The sequence below is a fragment of the Rhinoraja longicauda genome, chromosome 7 (assembly GCF_053455715.1).
Source record: "Rhinoraja longicauda isolate Sanriku21f chromosome 7, sRhiLon1.1, whole genome shotgun sequence".
Lineage (NCBI taxonomy): Eukaryota > Metazoa > Chordata > Chondrichthyes > Rajiformes > Arhynchobatidae > Rhinoraja > Rhinoraja longicauda.
The window spans coordinates 17,840,239-17,863,913 of record NC_135959.1 but is presented as its reverse complement, the minus strand read 5'-3'; the positions used below and the strand labels follow the sequence as shown (position 1 = coordinate 17,863,913).

Below are 23,675 nucleotides of genomic sequence, written 5' to 3'. Positions count from 1 at the left end.
TTTCTTGAGCCAATTGTGGTGAATCTGTGAATTCTGTCATAGATGGCTGCGAAAGCCAAGTCTTTGAGTATTTTTAAAGCAGAGATGTGTAGGTTTCATGATTAGTAAGGGTGTCAAAGGTTATGGGGAGAAGGCAGGAGAATGGGGTTGAGAGGAAAAGATAGATCAGCCATGAGTGAATGGCGGGGTAGACCTCATGGGCCAAATGGCCTAATTCTGCTCCTATGTCTTATGAACATGGTGTCGGGTGTGGTGTTACTGCCTGTGAAGTACTGTTACGATGGAGGTTGTTCTGTTACAGTATGGGATCCACCATTACCTTTCGGCCCAGTTGCGCCGGGAAATCCTATCCCAGGCAGCCCCGGATCCCCCTTTGATCCAGTAGCTCCCTGAGGACCAAGGGAACCTGGCAGTCCAGGGTCACCTGTTGAGAAAGTCAACAAACATCTCAGCAACAGCCAAGATAGCAATGGCATTACACTCCACTCAGATGCAGCAGTGATACACACAACAGCATTACACACCACTCACACACAACCGCATCAGACACCACTCACAGACAACAGCATTACACACCACTCACACACAACAGCATCAGACACCCCTCACACACAACAACATTTCACACTGATGCCATACAAGTGTTGCACACAACCGACACAGAACAGTGTTGTATATCCTCACAGACAAGTATTACACACCAGTCACATACAACAATATCACACATTATTGATACACAACAGTGTCACACACACAACAGTGTCTTACACACAATAGTGTCTCACACGCAACAGTGTCACACACACATACACACACACACACACACACAAAATGGCGTTATCCACCCTCACATACCACAGCATTAGACACCCTCATACATAACAGTGTTACACCCCACACACTGACACAATGATATTACCCACCCTCATACCCAGCAGTATTACACATTCTCTGGGTAATTGTTCATATAAACGGATGAGGTTCTCTCTGTTTCTGCACGTATCACTACACAATAATGAATGGCATAGATAGAGTGGATGTGGAAAGGATGTTTCCACTGGTGGGAGAGTCTAGGATCAGAGGTCATAGCCTTAGAATTAAAGGGCGCTCTTTTAGAAAGGAGGTGAGGAGGAACTTCTTTAGTCAGAGGGTAGGTAATCTGTGGAACATTGCCACAGAGGGCTGTCGAGGCCGTCATTGGATATTTTTAAGGCAGATAGACAATTTCTTGATTAGAACGGGTGTCAAGGGTTATGGGGAGAAGGCAGGAAAATGGGATTAGGAGGCAGAGATCAGCCATGATTGAATGGCAGAGTAGACTCGATGGGCCGATTGGCCTAATTCTACTCCTGTAACCTGTGAACTTGTGTCTGCCGGGGTTAGGTGGGGTCTGACGTACCTCTGCTCCCTGGTTGGCCGTTTAGTCCCGGGGTTCCTGTAGCTCCTACAGGTCCTGGCACACCAATCGATTGCCCCGATTCACCTTTCAGACCTGTGGCAAACAATATTAATGGAACAATGAGCAATAAATGAAAGGCACAATAATCGCAGTAAATCCATCAATGAACATCAACCCTTTCTGGCCTCCTGGGCTGTGTGTGACTTTGATGCCAGGTTACTGGGTGCAGTTGCGCTGTGTAGAAACAAGGGACTGCAGACTCTGGTTTACCAAGGAAAGGCACAAATCCTGGAGTAACTCAGCGGGGCAGGCAACATCCCTGGAGAACGTGGATCGATGACCTTTTGGGTCAGGACCCTCCTTCAGACTGGGGAGGGGGTGGGAAGGAGAGAAAGCTAGAAGGGCTGGAGGGGCAGGACTAGTTATGGCAGGTCATGGGTGAAGACAGGCGAAGGGAGGGTTTGATATGCAGGTGGTTGGACAAAGACTAGAGATGAACACACATAAGGTGTGAGACAAAAGGATGAGAGACCTGCAAATTGTGCAGCTAGAGGAATGACGAGATGCGAATTGTTTAGGAATGTAAATGGAGAGGGAGATGGAGAGATGGGTGCAAGGTCAGCCAGGGCTTAGGGGAGGGCAGGGAGGGAGGGGGGGGGGTGTCAAAGAAAATGGGTGGGGGTTATGGAGGGGAAAGGGGAAGGGTGGTGCTTTGTAGAGATGACCTAAACTTGGAGAATTCAAAGTTCATACCGTTGGATTGTAAGCTACCCAAGTGGAATATGAGGTTCTGTTCCTCTAGTTCACGTGTGGCTGTACCCTAGCAATGTAGGAGGCCCAGGACAGAAAGGTGATGTATTTGGGATAAAGGTAAGAACCAAAGTGATGCATCCCTCCTGTTGTATCCAGATTGGGTGGGCTGAAAAGCCTGTTTCCAATCGCTCAATGGTGCTTTATTGTCATATGTGCAAATGCACAGTGAAATTCTTTCCTTACATACAGTTCAGCAAAGTATTGCCATACCAAAACTTAATCCCAGATTAGCAAAGTGTACAGAAATGCATGCAAGAGATGGCACAGTATCTCTAAAAACTAAAATCTAAAAACAGATCTTTGTTGGCCATCATTGTCCTCGGCGCTCTCCTCAAGCCCCCACCGATACAAATCCTCTGCCCACTGTATCCAGAATGCTTGCGGGCATCTCCGTAGTTATCATGATCCACCCAGCGGAGTGCACCAGGACTCACCTAGTGCCCCAGATTGTCCAGGACCTCCTGGGAAGCCCTGGATGCCTTTCTCTCCTGGGAAGCCTGGTTCTCCCGCTCCTGGAGGGCCCGGAGATCCATGGTCTCCTCGTAAACCATTAATCCCGGGGGTCCCGGGCAGTCCTGGCTCTCCCTTGAAGCCAATTGTTGCCTAAGAGTGAGAGACCGACAGTTAGCAGCTGGACACTGATGTTCCCAAGATGATCAACCCTCAATGCCGACTGGAGTAACATCAGGCTTGTGGAGCAAGAAACCACAGATGCTAGTTTACACTGAAGATATACACAAAATGATGGAATAACTCAGCGGGTCAGGCAGCATCTCTGGAGAAAAGGAATAGTTACTATTTTGGATCGAGACCCTTCTTCAGACTTGGAGTCAGGGCAGAGGGAAACTAGAGGTCTGAGAAGATACAGAACCAATCAGAGTTGGCACCGATGGCCCATGACATGTGGAGCCCACAATGGTCCATTGTTGACTGTGGAAGAGGTGATAATGAAGGGATATAAACAGTGAAACTAGCAGGATTACTCAGATGGAGGAGGGTTGGAGAGAGAGGGAATGAAAGGGAATGTCACCCATTCTTTTTTACCAGAGATGCTGTCTGACCCGCTGAGTTACTCCAGCACTTTGTGTCAAACATTGGGCTTGTGGTCTTTTCCCACCTCGTGGCCAGAAGTGAGATGGGGGTGTCCAGGACTATGACACCAACAGGCCAGGTCACTCAGTGGATACTGGGTAGTGATGTGGGCACGGGTGTGGTGCCCTTGCAAACGTGCAGCAAGGCTACCTAGTACTGCCAACGTTGCGACCATGCAGTACTTACTGCAGTTGAGCCTCTGGTACCAGAGGGAGTTGCACTACGCAGCCTCTAGCACTGGACCCCCATGACTGACACTGTGGCCCACACTGGTACTGAATCCTCACAGAGGCCTGGGAAACCCTGGATTCCTTTCTCTCCCGCAAGGCCAGGTTCTCCCACTTATTCGGGAGACCCTGATTTCTTGGTAGTCCATGAATACTCTTTTAGGGTGTAAATGGGAATATGAATAGGCCTTTTGGCCCATCCTTGGTGGGCCAGCCTGGAAGAAGGCTCTTCAATCAGACCCAAGGCCTCTGCCTCCTTCCCACAGCCCTGGCACCTGAATGAAAGTTTAACGTGTCGGTACAGGGCGGCACGGTGGCGCAGCAGTAGAGTTGCTGCATTACAGCACCAGAGACCAGCGCCGACCCTGACTACAGGTCTGCACAGAGTTTGTACGTTCTCCCCGTGACCTGCGGGGGTTTTCTGCAGGATCGCCAGTTTCCTCCCACACTCCAGTTTACTCCCACACAACGAGACCTGGGTGTCCCAGTACATTAGTCACTGAAAGTAAGCATGCAGGTACAACTGGCAATGAAGAAAGCTAATGGCATGTTGGCCTTGATAGCGGCACGGTTGCGCAGCGGTAGAGTTGCTGCTTTACAGCGAATGCAGCGCCGGAGACACAGGTTCGATCCTGACTACGGGTGCTGCACTGTAAGGAGTTTGTACGTTCTCCCCGTGACCTGCGTGGGTTTTCTCCGAGATCTTCGGTTTCCTCCCACACTCCAAAGACGTACAGGTATGTAGGTTAATTGGCTGGGTAAATGTAAAAATTGTCCCTAGTGGGTGTAGGATAGTGTTAATGTACGGGGATCACTGGGCGGCACGGACTTGGAGGGCCGAAAAGGCCTGTTTCCGGCTGTAGATATATGATATGATATGATAAGAGGAGTTGAGTGTAGGAGTAGAGGTCCTTCTGCAGTTCTACTGGGCCCTGGTGAGACCACACCTGGAGTATTGTGTGCAGTTTTGAGGAAGGACATTCTTGCTATTGAGGGAGTGCAACGTAGGATCACGAGGTTAATTCCCGGGATGGTGGGACTGTCATATGATGAAAGAATGGAGTGACTGGGTTTTTATTCACTGGAATTTAGGATGAGAGCGGATCTTATAGAAACATATAAAATTATTAAGGGATTGGACACGCTAGATGCAGGAAACATGTTCCTGATGTTGGGGGAGTCCAGAACCAGGGGCCACAGTTTAAGAATAAGGAGTAGGCCATTTAGAACTGAGATGAGGAAAAAAAAATTCACACAGAGAGTTGTGAATTTGTGGAATTCTCTGCCTCAGAAGGCAGTGGAGGCCGATTCACTGGATGCATTCAAAAGAGCTCTTAGGGCTAGCGGAATCAAGGGGTATGGGGAGAAGGCAGAAACAGGGTTCTGATTGTGGATGATTAGCCATGATCATATTGAATGGCGGTGCTGGCTCGAAGGGCCGAATGGCCTACTCCTGCACTTGTTGTCCATGTATCTATGTATCCAAAGACGTACACATTTGTAGGCTAATTGGCTTGGTATAATTGTAGATTGCCCTAGTGTGTGTAGCATAATGTTATAGATCGTCCCCAACTATTTACGATATACATTAATGACTTAGATGAAGGAATTAAAAGTACCATTAGCAAATTTGCAGATGATACTAAGCTGGGGGGTAGTGTGAATTGTGAGGAAGATGCAATAAGGCTGCAGGGTGACTTGGACAGGTTGTGTGAGTGGGCGGATACATGGCAGATGCAGTTTAATGTAGATAAGTGTGAGGTTATTCACTTTGGAAGTAAGAATAGAAAGGCAGATTATTATCTGAATGGTGTCAAGTTAGGAAGAGGGGGTGTTCAACGAGATCTGGGTGTCCTAGTGCATCAGTCACTGAAAGGAAGCATGCAGGTACAGCAGGCAGTGAAGAAAGCCAATGGAATGTTGGCCTTCATAACAAGAGGAGTTGAGTATAGGAGCAAAGAGGTCCTTCTACAGTTGTACCGGGCCCTGGTGAGAACGCACCTGGAGTACTGTGTGCAGTTTTGGTCTCCAAATTTGAGGAAGGATATTCTTGCTATTGAGGGCGTGCAGCGTAGGTTCACTAGGTTAATTCCCAGAATGGCGGGGCTGTCGTATGTTGAAAGGCTGGAGCAATTAGGCTTGTATACACTGGAATTTAGAAGGATGAGGGGGGATCTTATTGAAACATATAAGATAATTAGGGGATTGGACACATTAGAGGCAGGAAACATGTTCCCAATGTTGGGGGAGTCCAGAACAAGGGGCCACAGTTTAAGAATAAGGGGTAGGCCATTTAGAACGGAGATGAGGAAGAACTTTTTCAGTCAGAGAGTGGTGAAGGTGTGGAATTCTCTGCCTCAGAAGGCAGTGGAGGCCAGTTCGTTGGATGCTTTCAAGAGAGAGCTGGATAGAGCTCTTAAGGATAGCGGAGTGAGGGGGTATGGGGAGAAGGCAGGAACGGGGTACTGATTGAGAGTGATCAGCCATGATCGCATTGAATGGCGGTGCTGGCTCGAAGGTCTGAATGGCCTACTCCTGCACCTATTGTCTATTGTCTATTGTCTATTGAGTGTGTGTAGCATAATTGCTAGTCAGTGCAGAACTGGTGGGCTGAAGGGCCTGTTTCCATGCGGTATCTATCAACTAAACTAGACTAATCTAAACTGTCAGCGGTGTCCACGATGACAGAGTTGTGAGGAGGGAGCGGAGGGTCAGGGGAGGTGTGGAGGAACTGTGGTGATGCCAGGCCTCTCTCACTCATCTCTAGTCATCCAGGGAATGTGGGAGAGTGGGTTCAAGGAGTAGCTTGGGGTAATAGACAATAGACAATAGGAGCAGGAGGAGACCATTTGGCCCTTCGAGCCAGCACCGCCATTCAATGTGATCATGGCTGATCATTCTCAATCAGTACCCCGTTCCTGCCTTCTCCCCATACCCCCTGACTCCGCTTTCCTTAAGAGCTCTATCTAGCTCTCTCTTGAATGCATTCAGAGAATTGGCCTCCACTGCCTTCTGAGGCAGAGAATTCCACAGATTCACAACTCTCTGACTGAAAAAGTTTTTCCTCATCTCCGTTCTAAATGGCTTACCCCTTATTCTTAAACTGTGGCCCCTGGTTCTGGACTCCCCCAACATTGGGAACATGTTTCCTGCCTCTAACGTGTCCAACCCCTTAATAATCTTATACGTTTTGATAAGATCTCCTCTCATCCTTCTAAATTCCAGTGTATACAAGCCTAGTCGCTCCAGTCTTTCAACATATGACAGTCCTGCCATTCCGGGAATTAACCCAGTAAACCTACACTGCACGACCTCAATAGCAAGAGTTGAGGTATGTGGCTAGCCCAATCCTGCCCTCAGCCCCAAACCCAAACCCCTGCCCCACGGTTCCCGTTACTTACAGGCTCACCCTTGAGCCCTGGCTGGCCGAGGGCTCCATCTTTCCCGGGAATTCCATCCACTCCGGGTACCCCTGGTCTGCCCTGGAAGCCGCCCTCACCCTTGTCTCCTTTCAGACTCGGTAAAGCGTGGATGTCACCGGGGTCACCTTTGGGTCCAGGGATTCCCATCCGCCCTGGAATGCCGGGACCACCCTGGAAAAGATAGAATCTGTCAGCCAGCTACTGGACCCAGACACAACTCACACCCCACACACAGTGCTGCACTCCCTCGGCACTGCCCCTCCCACAGTGCTGCACTCCCACGGCACTGCCCCTCCCACAGTACTGCACTCCCTCGGCACTGACCCTCCCAGAGTGCTGCACTCCCTCAACACCACCCCTCCCACAGTGCTGCACTCCCTGAACACTGCCCCTCCCACAGTGCAACACTCCCTCGGCACTGCCCCTCCCACTGTGCAGCACTCCCTCAGCACTGCCTTCCCACAGCACCACCACTCCTACAGCACGGTGCTCCCTCAGTACTGCCCCACCCACAGTGCAGCACTGCCTCGGCTCTGCCCCTCTCACAGTGCAGCACTCCCTCAACACCATCCCTCCCGCAGTGCTGCACTCCCTGAGCACTGCCCTCCCACAGCACCACTCCTCCTACAGCACAGTGCTCCCTTAATACTGCCCCACCCACAGTGCTGCACTCCCTCAGCACTGCCCCTTCCACAGTGCAGCACTCCCTCAACACCACCCCACCCACAGTGCTGCACTCCCTCAGCACTGCCCCTCCCACAGTGCAGCACTGCCTCGGCACTGCCCCTCCCAGTGCTGTGTTCCCTCACTACCTCCCCTCCCATAGTGCAGTACTTTCTAACTACTGCCCCAACCACAGTGTGACGCTCCCTCAGCACCACCCTCTCACAATGCAGTGCTCCCTGAGTGATTAAGTGGGCCATTTGGCCCCTCTACTCCATGCTCATCTTCTGCTCCCCTTCAGCCTCTCCCATCCCTTTCCATCAGCTTCCATTGCTGATCTCTACCCCTTGTTCCCTCCTGTATCTATCCAGATTTTACTGAAACCCATCGCCACAACTCCTCCCTGTGAGGGCGAGTTCTCCATTCTCCAAGCTCTCTGTATACACATGTTACCCCTCAGTTCCCCGTGTTATTTATTGCAGTCTGTCCTACATCAAAGTGGCACGGTTGTGGTTGCCCACAAGCGGTAGTGTTCTTTATCCGCTGACCCGCTCTCATGCTTTATTGACTTAAACCCATGCAGAAGAAAGGACGCACAGCCAACCCATTCATCTCCCCCCCCCCCCCCCCCCCCCCCACCCCCCCATCCATCCACCCCACTGAGCTCTGGGGTCATCCTTGACTCAGGACCTTCTGGCCTGTCACGTGGGCATTCCCTGATCCCAATACAAGTCTGTGGCACTGAAAGCAACAACACTCACGGGTTGCCCTGGGAATCCTGCTCTTCCTGTTGTTCCTCGGTCTCCCTTGATCCCTAGAAAGCCGGGAACACCTGGAAATTACCAATATAAAAGAATTTGAAAAATGAAACTGCTCACTGTAATCAGCATTCACAGGTACTCTGAGGCTCAGACTGATTATCACGACCAGACACAAAGTTATAGCATGGAGTCAAACAGCAAGAAAATAAGCTCTTTGGCCCAACTCTTCCATGTCCATCAACGTGCTTCATTTAAGCTGATCCCATTTATCCACATTTGGGCCATATCCCTTGTCGGGAGATGTTGAGTAGGCTGGGACTCTATTCCTTGGAGCACAGGAGGATGAGGGCTGATCTCACAAAGGTGTATAAAATCATGAGAGGAATAGACCGGTTATATGTGCAGAGTCTCTTGTCCAGAGTAGGGTAATCAAGGACCAGAGGATATAGGTTTAAGGTGAAGGGGAATTTTTTTAATTGGAATTAGATGGGTAACTTTTTCATACAAGGGGTGGTGGGTGTATACAACAAGCTGCCAGATGAGATAGTTGAGGCAGTGACTATCACAACATTTTAGAAACAGTTAGACAGATAAATGGATAGGACAGATTTGGAGGGACATGGGCCAAATGCAGGCAGGTGGGACTATTGTAGCTGGGACATGTTGGCCAGTGTAGGCAAGTTGGGCCAAAGGGCCTATTTCCATGCTGTAGGACTCTATAAACCTTTCTTATCCATGTACCTGTGAAATCGGTACCAGTTGTCCCACCCCCACTCTGAGTGTTGCCTGCACTGGGGTCTCTGCATTGTTGCAACAATGTCCAATGCAAGCAACATTCTCATTTAACTGTACCTCACCGAACATGGCAATAAACGCAACTGGACTTAACTTGAGTTGACCAGTCGATCTGCCCACCCGTCTCATTCCATAATCCACATCCATCAGCTCATCTCTCCAGTCTGAAGAAGGGTTCACTCACCTGTTCTACCAGGAGGGCCCTGGGGACCCGGTGGTCCTGACAGCACGGTTACATTGCAGTGGAAGCAGGTATCTCCCTTGCCCCCTGTAAGGAAATCCACATCACTAATATAATTTCTGGATGATTGCTGCTCTTTCCCATAACATTAGAGGATGCCATTCAGCCCCTTGAGCCTGTTCCTCCCCATTGTGTAAATTCAGGCTTAATCTCAACATTAGCTCCATCTGCCCACCCTTCTCAACCTTTCTCTCCCCCTCTCCCCCTCTCCCCCTCTCCCCCTCTCCCCCTCTCCCCCTCTCCCCCCCTCTCTCTCTCTCTTTTGAAATAACTGAGAGTAAGTCCTGTCCGATAGCGCTGGTCCCAAATTCAAACTAAAACCAAAGACAGGGGACTGCATCCCAGCACAGTTTCATTAATCTCTACGATATTTACTTTCTATCTGACCACCAAGATGTATTGGCTTCTGCACTTGGAGATCTGACCCTTGTGCCCACTATAGCTGGTTCGTTAAGAAGAACCTCATTGGCCCCATACACCCCACATCTGCCCTTCCCAGCTTGGTGACATCCACAACACCACAGATGGCTGTGGAGACCCAGTCAATGGATATTTTTACAGTGAAGATCGACAGATTCTTGATCAGTAAGGGTGTCAAGGGTCATGGGGCGAAGGCAAGGATAGATCAGCCATGATTGAATGGTGGAGTAGACTTGATGGTCCTAATTCTGCTCCTAGAAATTATGAACTTGCTAGATAACCACACACCAACTCACCTTTCATTCCCGTTTCTCCTTGGAAACCGCGAAGTCCCTCAGCACCCTTTGGCCCAGGCACACTTGTACAATCTTCGATAGACACTGAGACAGCACAAAATAAAACAATTAAAGGTTTTACAACAACATCTTGCATGGTTCGACTGCTCCTCCTATCCTTGTGTCCACCGGTAGCCAAAGACCCAGAGCCACCTCTCTTCAGGAAATCCTTGCATGTCTACCTTACCTTTCCTCAACCCAGCGCACCCCAAGGAGCCCCTGAGCACTTGAAGCATTTTCTGCAGGTCAGTCACCTTTACATCACGAGAAGCTAAGCAGCTAATCAGCAAGATCCCGCAAATAAATGATCAATTTTGTTTGTGCTGCTGGCGTTTAACTCATTCCAGTTTGAGTAATGTTTGCCACATCCAACCGTCCTTCTGGTCCGAGTGAGGAAAGGCTCGGTGATATTGGCCTCTGTTTGTATCGCAAAATATGCTTTCACAATCTTTATCTGCAAACTCATGTCACAGTCACTACTGGGTGCTACCCAGGTGTTTCAAGGAGTAAATATCACCAGCAACTTGTCCTGGACTAGCCATATCGAAGTAATGATCAAGAAAGCACACCAACGCCTCTACTTTGTTAGAAGGCTGAGGAGGTTCAGCAAGTCCCCAACAACTCTTGGGATTATTGGAATGCATCACAGCATGGCTTGGGAACATCTCTATCCAAGACTGCAAGAAATTGCAGGGAATTGTGGATGCTACCCAGACCATCGCACAAACCAGCCTCCCCTCCATTGACTCCATCTACACTTCACGCTGCCTTGTCAAAGCCACCAGCATGATCAAGGATGTCTCACCCTGGCCACTCCCTCTTCTCCCCTCTCCCATCCGGCAAGAGGTACGGAAGTGCGAAAACTAGAGAGCGGTCCTGGGATATCGTCTACCACTTCGAAGACCCTCGGACTATCTTTAATCGGACTTCATTGGACTTTATCCTGAACTAAACGTTATTGCCTTTATCCTGTATGTGTACACTGAGGACGGCTCAATTGTAATTATGCATAATCTTTCCGCTGACTGGAAAGTACGCAACAAAAAGGAACACGTAACAATTAACTAAACTAAACTAAACACACACCAAGCCTTATGCCGAACTGCCCATTTTATCTGATAAACTGACAATGTTTTGGGTCAGGACTCTACTGCAGATTGAATGGTCCCAACTCGAACGTCACCTGCCCATTCCCTCAACATGCTGCCTGAACCCCTGAGTTTCTACAGCAGCTTAGTTTTTACTCAAGATTCCAGCATCTGCAACCTTTTGTGCCTACAATATATCCGATGTTTAGACAGGAGCAGATTCTGTCTCCCACAAGATAAACTGTGACTATGCAGCAAGTCCGGACCCAAGTCTCGCAAGGTCTCACAAGGACAAGTCACTCCATCTTCTCTCCTCTCCCATCAGGCAAGAGGCAAAGAAGTGTGAAAACACACACAAACAGATTCAGGAACAGTTTCTTCCCAGCTGTTATCAGGCAACAGAACCATCCTATTGCCAACTAGGGAGCGGCCCTAAGCTACTATCTACCTCATTGCAGGCTCTCCGACTATCCATAATTGGACTTCACTGGACTTTACCTTGCACTGAACGTTATTCCCTTTATCATGTATCTGAATGCTGTGGATCGCTTGACTGTAATTTTTTTTTTGTTGTCTTTCCGCTGACTAGTTTGCGTGCGACAAAAGCTTTTGACTGTACCTCGGTGCACGTGACAATAAACTAAACTGACAAGTGGGTTTGTTGTTAGTTAACTAACAATGAACAAATAATCGACGTACCTGGAGGTCCAGGGGGACCTGGGGGACCAGGAATCCCCATGTAGCCGGCACTCCCTGGCAAGCCCGGCTTTGATATTCCCGCCTCTCCTTTGTCACCTTTCTGGCCCCGTTCGCCCGTGTACCCTGGCAGGCCTTTCTCGCCTTGCAGGGGCAAACCTGGGCGCAGATTAAAGAAAAAGCGTTACTTTGGAACCTAATCAGATGTACAGCACTTTGGTCAACGTGGGTTGTTTTTAAATGTGCTATACAAATAAAATTGACTTGACTTGACTTGACTTGACTTTGCTCGCAGGAATATTTGTGGAATTAAAAAAACATCCAACAGCCAGAAAACATGGCCAAGAGTCTGGTCAGAGGCAAGGAGACAAGTTTGAGACCGTTACCGTAAGTCACAAAACACAAAGTGCTGCAGGAACTCAGTGGGTCAGGCAGCTGCGGAAGATATGGACAGATGGTAGCGCAGCGGTAGAGTTGCTGCTTTACAACGAATGCAGCGCCGGAGACTCAGGTTCGATCCTGACTACGGGTGCTGCACTGTAAGGAGTTTGTACGTTCTCCCCGTGACCTGCGTGGGTTTTCTCCGAGATCTTCGGTTTCCTCCCACACTCCAAAGACGTACAGGTATGTAGGTTAATTGGCTGGGTAAATGTAAAAATTGTCCCTAGTGGGTGTAGGATAGTGTTAATGTGCGGGGATCGTTGGGCGGCACGGACTTGGAGGGCCGAAAAGGCCTGTTTCCGGCTGTATATATATGATATGATATGATATGACGCTTCGGGTCGGGACCCTTCTAAGGGTCAAACCCAAAGCATTATCTGATAGTTCCCTCCACAGATGCTATCTGACCCTTTGATTTCCTGCAGCACTTTGGGTTCTGCTTAAGATTCCAGAATCCGCAGTCCCTTGTGTGTCCATTATTGACCATGGTCTGTTGTTGACCAGGTAAATGACACACTATTTCTCCGATAGAAGAGAAATTGGTGAATGAAGACTGTGGGAGTCCTCTGCCTCTACCAAAGCCCCAAAGAAGCTCAACCAATTACCGATTTACTATTCTGCCACAAAAAAAGACGCATTTACCTGGAGGGCCTGGAATTCCTATATGTCCCTGGAGGCCTGGATCGAGGGAAGAAGGATGAAGAGTTTTAGTGATAGACAATAGACAATAGACAATAGGTGCAGGAGTAGGCCATTCGGCCCTTCAAGCCAGCACCACCATTCAATGTGATCATGGCTGATCATTCTCAATCAGTACCCCGTTCCTGCCTTCTCCCCATACCCCCTGACTCCGCTATCCTTAAGAACTCTATCAAGCTCTCTCTTGAATGCATTCAGAGAATTGGCCTCCACTGCCTTCTGAGGCAGAGAATTCCACAGATTTACAACTCTCTGACTGAAAAAGTTTTTCCTCGTCTCCGTTCTAAATGGCCTACCCCTTACTCTTAAACTGTGGCCCTTGGTTCTGGACTCCCCCAACATTGGGAACATGTTTCCTGCCTCTAACGTGTCCAACCCCTTAATAATCTTATATGATCTTGATAATGTTTGTTTCTATTAATGTTGAATGTGGTATTTAGTAGGCGACAAGTGTTCAGTGTGCTCACCTGGAAAGCCTGCTTCACCTTTGTCCCCAGAATGGCCTGGGAACCCCGGCTTTCCTTGCGTGCCATAGATAGGCCTTCCTTGTTCATCAGTGATCTGCAAGAGGAAGGCCCATTGAGTGCCTTTGAGCTGATAAGACAGTCCAGAGCACAATGCACATACATTGCTGGTCAAGATCTAACACCTACTTATGGTCATGCTCGATCATTGAAGCAGCCTGGAGAGTGGTACGGAGAGAATTCTAGTGCTCAGAGTCCTGGCAGCGAAAGGTACAGCCATTAATGGCAGAGCAATGCAATTCAGGGATGGTGCACAGAGATCTCGGAGGCTTGTCGGGTCAGAGGAAGTGACAGCACGGTGGGAGAGAGGAAGACCAGAGGGATCTGAAAACAGGGATGAGTATTTTATGTGTGGTACTGGTGTGCCAGGAGTCAGTGTGGGTCAGTGAGTGCAGTGTGAGGAGGGGGGGATGGTGGGAGAGGGGGGGGGGGGAGGGGTAGGATGGTGCATGTCAGGACCACACCACAGCAGATCTGGGAATGTGATCCCAGACAGAATACCAGGGAGTTACTCTAGGGACCTTTCCGGGTTCAGTCAAAGACGGGACCACAGCAGCTAAGTAGTCCTGCGGGCCAGTAAGATGGTGGTCATTTCTTTGGGTTAGAGCAGTGAGGTTAGGAACCATAGCAAGACTGATCAGCCACAATCTGACAGGTGGAATTGCCGACTTGTGTTGAAGGACCAAGTGTCTTTGGAACACACTCCCTCAAAGGATGGTGGATGCTGACTGGATAGTTTTAAGGCAGGGATAGGGAGATCATTCTTTTTAAGTGAGGGGGGTGACTAGTTGCTGGAGGCAGCGTGGAGCTGATCTCGTTAAACAGTGGAGTATGATGGAGGGAGTGATACCCTCTCCTGCTCCGTGTGTGCGTGTGTGTGTGTGTGTGCGTGCGTGTTTGTATGTGTGTCTGCAGACTTGGAGCAGGCTCAAGCTGAATGGATCAGATACCCTCCTGTGCCTTTGAAATTCTATTGTTTGATCAAAGGAAATCTGAACCATTGTAGGTGACGTTTTACAATAACCTCCTTCCAACTGTGATCATTATTCATTCTTGTCGGATACTTACGGCTCCTGGAGGGCCATCCAGTCCTTGGCTGCCTTTCTCTCCCTACAGAAAGAACATCTGGTTGTCATTCCCCTTGAAAACAAAGACCCTGGAACCAAAGTCCTCCCAATATGCTGTCCTGATCTTACTGGACTGGACTGGACAATATAACAGTCTCCCAAAGTTGTCACCAACATTACATCAATGCTAAGGCACAGACCAGGAAACTACCACTGGAACACACCACCTACTTCCACAGCAGTAAACATTACCTATAAACCCACCTGTGCATTTCTCCCTCCAGCTAGCTATCCATTCTTCACTTCCTCTGTCCACCCATCCTCTCCCTCCTGTATCCACCCATCCGTCCTTCTTTTCATTCCACCACCCATCTTCCTTCTCTCTGCTCAACCACCCACCGATCCATCTTTCTCTTCCCTCAACCACCCACCCATCCATTCTTCTTTTCCTCTATCCACCCATTCATCCTTCTCTCCCTCCACATTCTCATCCATCCATCTTTCTCTCCCCTCAACCACCCTCCCATCCCTTCCCCCAACCATCCATCCTCCTCTCCCCTCAACCATCCACCCATCATTCCCTTCCTACACATATCCATTCCTCCTTTACATCCATCTCCCACTTTCTCCCTCCCTTCCATTTCCTCTGACTGTCCGCCTCCACCCAACCAATATTTGATGACCAGCTCCCATGGAATTAACTGTTACCTTGGTGCCATTCAGCCCATAAAAGCCTGGTTCGCCAGGATAACCGAACAGACCCTACAAGTCAAACAGAAGACAGGATTATTTTCTCGCTCGTCTTTAACACCCAATGCACAATAAACTTTCAAGAAAAATTTAGCAGTCGGTTTCTGAAAGTTTATTCTCCAATTAGTCCTAGTGAAATGGAAGACAATAGACAATAGACAATAGACAATAGGTGCAGGAGTAGGCCATTCAGCCCTTCGAGCCAGCACCGCCATTCAATGCGATCATGGCTGATCACTATCAATCAGTACCCCGTTCCTGCCTTCTCCCCATACCCCCTCACTCCGCTATCCTTAAGAGCTCTATCCAGCTCTCTCTTGAAAGCATCCAACGAACTGGCCTCCACTGCCTTCTGAGGCAGAGAATTCCACACCTTCACCACCCTCTGACTGAAAAAGTTCTTCCTCATCTCCGTTCTAAATGGCCTACCCCTTATTCTCAAACTGTGGCCCCTTGTTCTGGACTCCCCCAACATTGGGAACATGTTATCTGCCTCTAATGTGTCCAATCCCCTAATTATCTTATATGTTTCAATAAGATCCCCCCTCATCCTTCTAAATTCCAGTGTATACAAGCCCAATCGCTCCAGCCTTTCAACATACGACTGTCCCGCCATTCCGGGAATTAATCTAGTGAACCTACGCTGCACGCCCTCCATAGCAAGAATATCCTTCCTCAAATTTGGAGACCAAAACTGCACACAGTACTCCAGGTGCGGTCTCACCAGGGCCCGGTACAACTGTAGAAGGACCTCTTTGCTCCTATACTCAACTCCTCTTGTTACGAAGGCCAACATTCCATTGGCTTTCTTCACTGCCTGCTGAACCTGCATGCTTCCTTTCATTGACTGATGCACTAGGACACCCAGATCTCGTTGAACTCCCCCTCCTCCTAACTTGACACCATTCAGATAATAATCTGCCTTTCTATTCTTACTTCCAAAGTGAATAACCTCACACTTATCTACATTAAACTGCATCTGCCATGTATCCGCCCACTCACACAACCTGTCCAGGTCACCCTGCAGCCTTATTGCATCTTCCTCACAATTCACACTACCCCCCAACTTAGTATCATCTGCAAATTTGCTAATGGTACTTTTAATCCCTTCGTCTAAGTCATTAATGTATATCGTAAATAGCTGGGGTCCCAGCACCGAACCTTGCGGTACCCCACTGGTCACTGCCTGCCATTCCGAAAGGGACCCATTTATCCCCACTCTTTGCTTTCTGTCTGTTAACCAATTTTCTATCCATGTCAGTACCCTACCCTACCCCCAATACCATGTGCCCTAATTTTGCCCACTAATCTCCTATGTGGGAAAGTCAAGTCCAGTCAAGTCAAATTTATTTGTCACATACACATACACGATGTGCAGTGAAATGAAAGTGGCAATGCCTGCGGGTTGTGCACAAAAAGAATTACAGTTACAACATATAAATAAAGTTAATAAGTTACTATTAGTGTCGACAAAAATTTAGTCTCTGGGGTTATAAAAGTTGACAGTCCTGATGGCCTGTGGGAAGAAGCTCCGTCTCATCCTCTCCGTTTTCACAGCGTGACAGCGGAGGCGTTTGCCTGTTCGTAGCATCTGGAACAGTCCGTTACTGGGGTGGCAGGGGTCCCTCATGATCTTGCTTGCTCTGGATCTGGAACAAGGCTTTGCAAATCTCTCATTATGTGCGGAGCTGTTGGTCGATATTGGCCAGTTGTATCTGCCATTTCTCTTTGCACCCTACCTCGTTCCCACTGAGGATTATTCTGGCTGTTGCAGGTTTAGTTTAGAGCTCGGAAACAGGCTCTTTGGCCCACTGAGTCCGCGCTGACCAGTGATCCCCGTACACTAGCACTATCCTACACATGGGGGACAATTTACAAACGAAGCCCATTAACCTACAAACCTGTACGTCTTTGGAATGTGGGAGGAAACCGGAGCACCCAGGGATAACCCAGGTGATCACGGGGAGAACATACAAACTCCATACATACAGCACCCATAGTCAGGATCGAACCCGGGTCTCTGGCGCTCTAAGGCAGCAACTCCACCACTGCGCAACTGTGCAGTTATGTTGTATTCTGTCCATTCTGCCTACACCCACCGTCTCCCCATATTGTCACACACAGCCTGTCCGCTGCTGAATGAGACTGTCCCACATTGCAGTCAGATGAACTAACTCGCTGGGAGGCTCAACTGTGGGTTTGCAAAGTTGGGACTGATGACAGACTGATGACAGGCGGTCTCCTCACCCAAAGATGTTCCCTGAATGTGAGGATGGCAGGTACAGTTACAGGTGCTGAGTGTCCAGGGGTCTCTGTCACAGTCCACTACAGATGTTATGCATTTAGACCCAGTCCCGGTGCAGAGAGTACTCACGATTTGTCCTGGGAGCCCTGATTCTCCGTCCTTGCCAGGTTTGCCCTGTGAATGAGGAGAACACATTGTTTCAGTATGGACTACTGTGCTCTGTAGCCTTCTCCCAGCGCAGATACCTCTTGTTCAGCTAGCAACAATCAACTGTGCCAGAGAAACTCTGGGAGAACCTTCACAGAGGATTGTGAGGGAGGTTGACCCCAACTCCCCCCCCACTCCCTTCTCCCCCCACTTCTTCCAACCCCTTCCTCCCGCTCCCCTCCTTCCCCCCCTCATCCCCCCCCCCCTTCCCAGCTCCATCACACACCCCTCCCCCACCATCCCCAACTCCAGCACTCCCTGTCCTTCCGTCCGGCACAACTCTTGAATCTGACCCTGTAGTACAATGCCTCACTTCCTCCATTAGTGTTGAATGTGTGGGGGCAGAGCTGCCAGTGAAAATAAACACAGGGTGTTTGGCCTTCCAGTTATCCTTCAGTCCACTCACTGTGTTGTCTAATGTCCATCAGGGCTGAAAGGCTCCCTCCCTCCCACTCAGGCTTATGTGTGACTCCAGTCCCATGTCAATGGGATTTACGTTAAACACACTATGAAGTGGCCCAGTGAGGGAACAGCTGTTCACACAGTTGCAGACATCACTCCACAGGGTAGCCAGGGGCAGGCAATGAAGGAGAGTAAGGCCACATTTAGAGTAATGTGTATATTACCCTGCACATCGGAAGGGCGTCATTAAACTGGAAGCGGTTGTGAAAAGGATTTACCAGGTCGTCACAGGGTCGGGAGGGTTGGAGCTATAAGCAGAGGCTGGATCTTTTTACTCGGAGCATAGGAGGCTGAGGGTGATTGTATAAAATCATGAGGGGCATAGATAAGGTGAAAAGTCAGTCTATTCCCCAGGGTAGGACAGTCTAAAACTAAAGGATGAGAGGGGAAAAATTTTAAAGGGACCTGAGGAGAAACTTTTTCACACAGAGGGTGGTATGTGCAGGGATCAAGCTACCAGAGGAAGTGGTAAGGGCAGTTACAATTATAACATCTAAAAGACTCTTGGACGGGTACATGGATTAGAAATGTTTGGAAGGATCGGTGCCAAGTGCAGGAGAGTGGGAAGAGTTGGGCTGAAGACACTGTTACCCTGCTGTACACTTCTGTGATTCTTTGAGTTACTCTCTTGATGGCAACACCCAGATTCCAGGAATAAATTAATAAGGAAGCACTCAGCATTGAACTCACCCGTTTCCCTGGCTCACCCATCTCTCCTTTATAACCCTTCATCCCGAAATACGAATGTCCCTGTGGGAATTTAAATCATCAGCCTTTTAATAACATTTATAAAAATCAGACATTTTTCGCTCTCCAAGAAACTTCCCTGCCCCTGTCCAGTTTCCTCTTGCTATTGACCGACCTCTTCTTGCTCGGTTAGAGTGGCTAGCTCACCACAATAACTTGTCATCAGAAGCCAGCTTCCATCGTGAAGAGGCTGGCAAGTATTAAATCTTAAACGGCTGGTTCTTTCTGAACCAAAGATCTACCTATTCACCACTCTTGGGAACGAGAACAGTCTGGGACCAAACCACCCTACTTGTCCATAGGGAAACACAGCCCAGCAGCTTCAGTGAACCCACACCTACTGTGGGGCAAGATTACTGAATTTACCATCCCAAATGTGATGGGCTGTGAGGGGCGTCACAGTGGCGTAGCAGTCGAGTGGCTGCCTCACAGGGCCAGAGACTGGGGTTTGATCCTGACTATGGGTGCTGTCTGTACGGAGTTTATTCGTTCTCCCTGAGACCGGAGGTATCACAAAATGCTGGAGTAACTCAGCAGGTCAGGCAGCACCTAGGAGAGTGGGAATGGGTTAGGGTTAGCTCATTCCCTCTTTCCTAGATGCTGCCTGACCTGCTGAGTTACTCCAGCATTTTGTGATACCTTCGATTTGTACCAGCATCTGCAGTTATTTTCCTACACTCCCTGAGATCGGATGTGTTTTCTCTCGGTGCTCCGGTTTCCTCCCACATTCTAAAGACGTGCGGGTTTGGATGCAAATTGGCTTCTATAAATTGTCCCCAGTGTGTAGGATAGAACTAATGTACCAGTTCAGGACTGCTCTCTAGTTGAGGCAGGAGGGTTCAGTTGACTCCTGTGCTGGCCTTTGCTGTGCTGTTCAATGAAGCCAGGTATTGAATGCAGCCACCACACCTGTTTGCTCAGGAAACTCCCATATTAAGTGATTAACATGCGAACATGGATGCGCAAAGCATCAACAAGTACGAGTGTCTAAAGGGCACGTGTCCATGGGATGCTTCGTGCAGATTACTGGAGGTGTACGGTCAGAACACTTACTTGGTTTCCTGGTAAACCTTTAGAGCCGGAAGACCCCTGATCACCTTTGTCTCCCTGAAAGAAAATCGATGGGAGGAGCCAATTAATATCACTGAGAACGTGCTTATTGCCACTACAACATATGGATTTGTAATCAAGAGACAAGTGTGTTTTATTCTCCTATGTCCTGAAACGGAACAATGAAACACCTACTAGCAGCAGCACCACAGACACTGTATGTCAACATAGTACTCTGCAAACACCATAATAAAACAACAACAAAAGTTCTGTGACTGGGATTGCAATACCATCGGAGGGCAGTGAGGGGCCGGGAAGGTACACCAGTGTTCTCCCTATCCAAGCATACATAGCATGCATTGACTCGTCGGGGAGTGATGCTTTACTGTCACTCGTGCAGGCTCCTGGTTTCGCATTGTAGGAAGCGATGGTGGGCAAGCCATGCCACACCTGCCAAATATCAGTCTCATCGTGCAGTTTAGAGCAACAGTCTCCTTTAGCTTTTTTTATGGCGTTGCAAAGGTAGTATCTGGATTCTTGTATGATGCTGCGTCATCGGTCTTGAAAGCCCGAGATCTGGTCCTCAGAAGAATGCAACATCCTGGTTCACCCAATGCTTCTGCTCGCGGAACACTCGGATGGTTTTTTGTGGGAACACACTCCTCCACACATTTCCTTGTGAAGTCGGTGGCAACATGTGGCGTATTCAGTGTAGAAACAAGGAACTGCAGATGCTGGTTTGCCCAGCAAAGGCACACAGTGCTGGAGTAACTCAACGGGTCAGGCAGCATCCCTGGAGAACATGGATAGGTGACGTTTTGAAACAAGGGGACAGACATGCCATTAACAGTTCTCACATCTTTAAACCAGATCTTACTCTTCCAATCATTAGACCCGATTTTACTAGTGAGTTTAATGGCTGCGAATCCTTCGGTGCATTGGAGGCCAGAGCTCAGGTCGCCACCAGTTGAGTCAGTGGAGCGTGGTAATGTGACTGGCAAACTGCTAGGATTCCCCCATGGACACCTCGCTCATCGCATGCATAAGTGCTTGCGTCGTGCATGCACTACTACTGTTGCAGCAAGGTGGGCCGTTGTATCGGTGAGTGGATGGGCTGGGCATGGGGCGGTTCCCCTTGGCACCTGAGAGAAGTGCTTACATCTCAGCAAACATTTTCCTTCAACACCACAGGTTGCCTTCCAGATATGCAAGAAATCTGACCTGGGTTTTATCATTCTGGAAAGAAAGCAGTAAAATGGTCGAACCTTATTTCCTGTCTGCAAAGTTGTTTCTTTTCCTCCTTCTAGCGGTTCGGGATTATAAGGTAGTGCAGGTCCCTGAACCCCTGTATCACCCTGTGAGATAATAACATTTGTTAGGACCTCTGAGTGCTTCTGACATAACCCAACGCACTGTCCATCAGGCACTCATAACGATAACTTCGCAGCCCCCATCCCTCTTCCCTCCTGCTGATCCACCACTTTCCTTCCCTACCCTTTCCTCGCCTGCATTTCTTCCCTCCACCCCCTCTCCTCTCTTGTCTCCTCCCCTTTCCCTTCTACTCATTCAACATCTTCCCATCCCAGATAGACACAAAATAGTGGAGTAACTCGGCGGGACAGGCAGCATCCCAGTCTGAAGACAGGACTTGACCTGTAACGTCACCCATCCCTTCTCTCCAGAGATGCTGCCTGTCCCACTGAGTTACACCAGCACTTTGTGTCGATCTTCGGTGTAAACCAGCATCTGCAGTTCCTTCCTGTACATCTCTCTATCCCACCTGCCCTTCTTGTGTCATTCCCTGCCCATCACCTCCCCTCCCCTCCCTTGCCCCCTCACTCAGGAACTAATTGCAGGGGGGATGACTTCAGGTTTCCAGCAGGAGCTGTATGTACCTTTTCCTCTAGTGTCGTCACAGCCGACTTTGAGAATGCCGTTACAGCAACAAATCTACCTCAGCATTTATCAAAAAGCAGATAGGAATGAATGAGATGCTTAAGTCTAAACTCTAACTCACTTTCCATTTTGATCTTAGCTGTTCGTGGAGGGCAATTAATAAATCCCCCTGGTGTCACACACTATGTTTTCCCTTCCTGCCAGCCTAGCTCACCTGGCTCTATAAGGCACTGGTCAGACTGCATTTGGAGTACTGTGAGCAAATTTGGACCCCATATCTGAGGAAGGATGTGCTGGCTCTAGAGAGAGTCCAGAGGAGGTTTACAAGAATGATTCCAGGAAAGAGTGGGTTAGCATATGATGAGCGTTTGGCCTCTAATTGCTGGAGTTTAGAAGGTTAAGGGGGGACTTCATTGAATCTTACAGAATAATGAAAGAACCAGATAGAGTAGATGTGGAAAGGATGTTTCCACTTGTGGGAGCGTCTCGGACCAGAGGTTATAGTATCAGAATTAAAGGGCGCTCTTTTAGAAAGAAGGTGAGGAGGAACTTCTTTAGTCAGATGGTAGTTAATCTGTGGAACTCATTACCACAGAGGGCTGTGCAGGCCAAATCAGTGGATATTTTTAGGGCAGAGATAGACAAATTCTTGATTAGAACAGGTGTCAAGGGTAATGGGGAAAAGGCAGGGAAAAGGGATTAGGAGGCAGGGATCAGCCATGATGGAATGGTGGAGTAGACTTGATGGGCCAAATGGCCTAATTCTACTCCTATAACTTGTGAACTTGGCTAGGAGTAGAAAGAGATGGGAAAAGAGTGGCAGCTTCACCCATATCGTGCATGGCATAGGGGAAGAACAGGGTGGCAAAAAGCATCTGACATTTGCTACATCGTACCCTTGGCAAGCAGTGACTGGAACCCAGCCGTTACATCCAAATGTTTACATACGGAAATATCACTCTGACTATCCTCGCTGACACAACAGGAGGCCAAATAAAACTCTCAAACCAACATTAGAATAATCTATCACTAAATGTTATTTACAAGATTATTAGGTATAGACAAAATTGAATAGGAAATATCTTCATGGACTACGTGCGTAACAATATGGAGACTGGTGATTAGCCGTTGAATGGATCAGCCCATTTGTAAACTGATCTCACCTTGTCACCCTTCTGTCCATGAAAATTCACTCCCATGTTGCCCTGTTGACAAAAGCATGGAGAAGAGTAACTCAAGTGGCTGGCTGCAAAGTCACAAATATTAATCCTGTTGCAGGATGGTAGAGGTTACCTTTGGTCCCGGAAGTCCTGGGATTCCTGGGGGACCCTGGAATGACAAAATAAGCAGATAAGGTCAACACTGAACAATCTTCTTCGCTGCGTAAATCATCAGAAGGCAACTCACAGGCACGTTTTCAAGAAAACTCTTGCCCTCAGGAATGAAAGTAATGACCACAAACCTGCACAAAGAAGTAGATTTTAGCCAGCAGCACAAAGAACGAGGGAAACCAGGATGGAGGGAGAGGGAAAGAGCGAGGGTATCAGATGAAATGAGGGCCATAAAATAGAGGGCAAAGAGCACAGAATGCACCTGTCCACACCACACCTACACCAAACGCAGTCAGCAATTGAC

The 23,675-nt window shown here is 48.7% G+C and overlaps 1 protein-coding gene across 1 annotated transcript in view; it reads right to left on the bottom strand.

Moving 5' to 3' along the window:
* Nucleotides 1-23,675, bottom strand: part of LOC144595118 (uncharacterized) — a 144,930-nt gene that overhangs the window by 40,654 nt on the left and 80,601 nt on the right. Inside the window, exons 11-28 of the mRNA XM_078402195.1 lie at nucleotides 23,334-23,369; nucleotides 23,204-23,245; nucleotides 21,410-21,499; nucleotides 20,148-20,201; nucleotides 19,038-19,097; nucleotides 17,808-17,852; nucleotides 15,392-15,445; nucleotides 14,685-14,726; nucleotides 13,560-13,653; nucleotides 13,036-13,071; nucleotides 11,956-12,111; nucleotides 10,130-10,213; nucleotides 9,357-9,440; nucleotides 8,378-8,448; nucleotides 6,933-7,124; nucleotides 2,647-2,815; nucleotides 1,400-1,492; nucleotides 320-424 (exon numbers count right to left, since the gene is read on the bottom strand). Of these exons, the coding sequence (XP_078258321.1) occupies nucleotides 320-424; nucleotides 1,400-1,492; nucleotides 2,647-2,815; nucleotides 6,933-7,124; nucleotides 8,378-8,448; nucleotides 9,357-9,440; nucleotides 10,130-10,213; nucleotides 11,956-12,111; nucleotides 13,036-13,071; nucleotides 13,560-13,653; nucleotides 14,685-14,726; nucleotides 15,392-15,445; nucleotides 17,808-17,852; nucleotides 19,038-19,097; nucleotides 20,148-20,201; nucleotides 21,410-21,499; nucleotides 23,204-23,245; nucleotides 23,334-23,369 (1,507 nt within the window). The remainder of the gene's footprint in view (nucleotides 1-319; nucleotides 425-1,399; nucleotides 1,493-2,646; nucleotides 2,816-6,932; nucleotides 7,125-8,377; nucleotides 8,449-9,356; nucleotides 9,441-10,129; nucleotides 10,214-11,955; nucleotides 12,112-13,035; nucleotides 13,072-13,559; nucleotides 13,654-14,684; nucleotides 14,727-15,391; nucleotides 15,446-17,807; nucleotides 17,853-19,037; nucleotides 19,098-20,147; nucleotides 20,202-21,409; nucleotides 21,500-23,203; nucleotides 23,246-23,333; nucleotides 23,370-23,675) is intronic.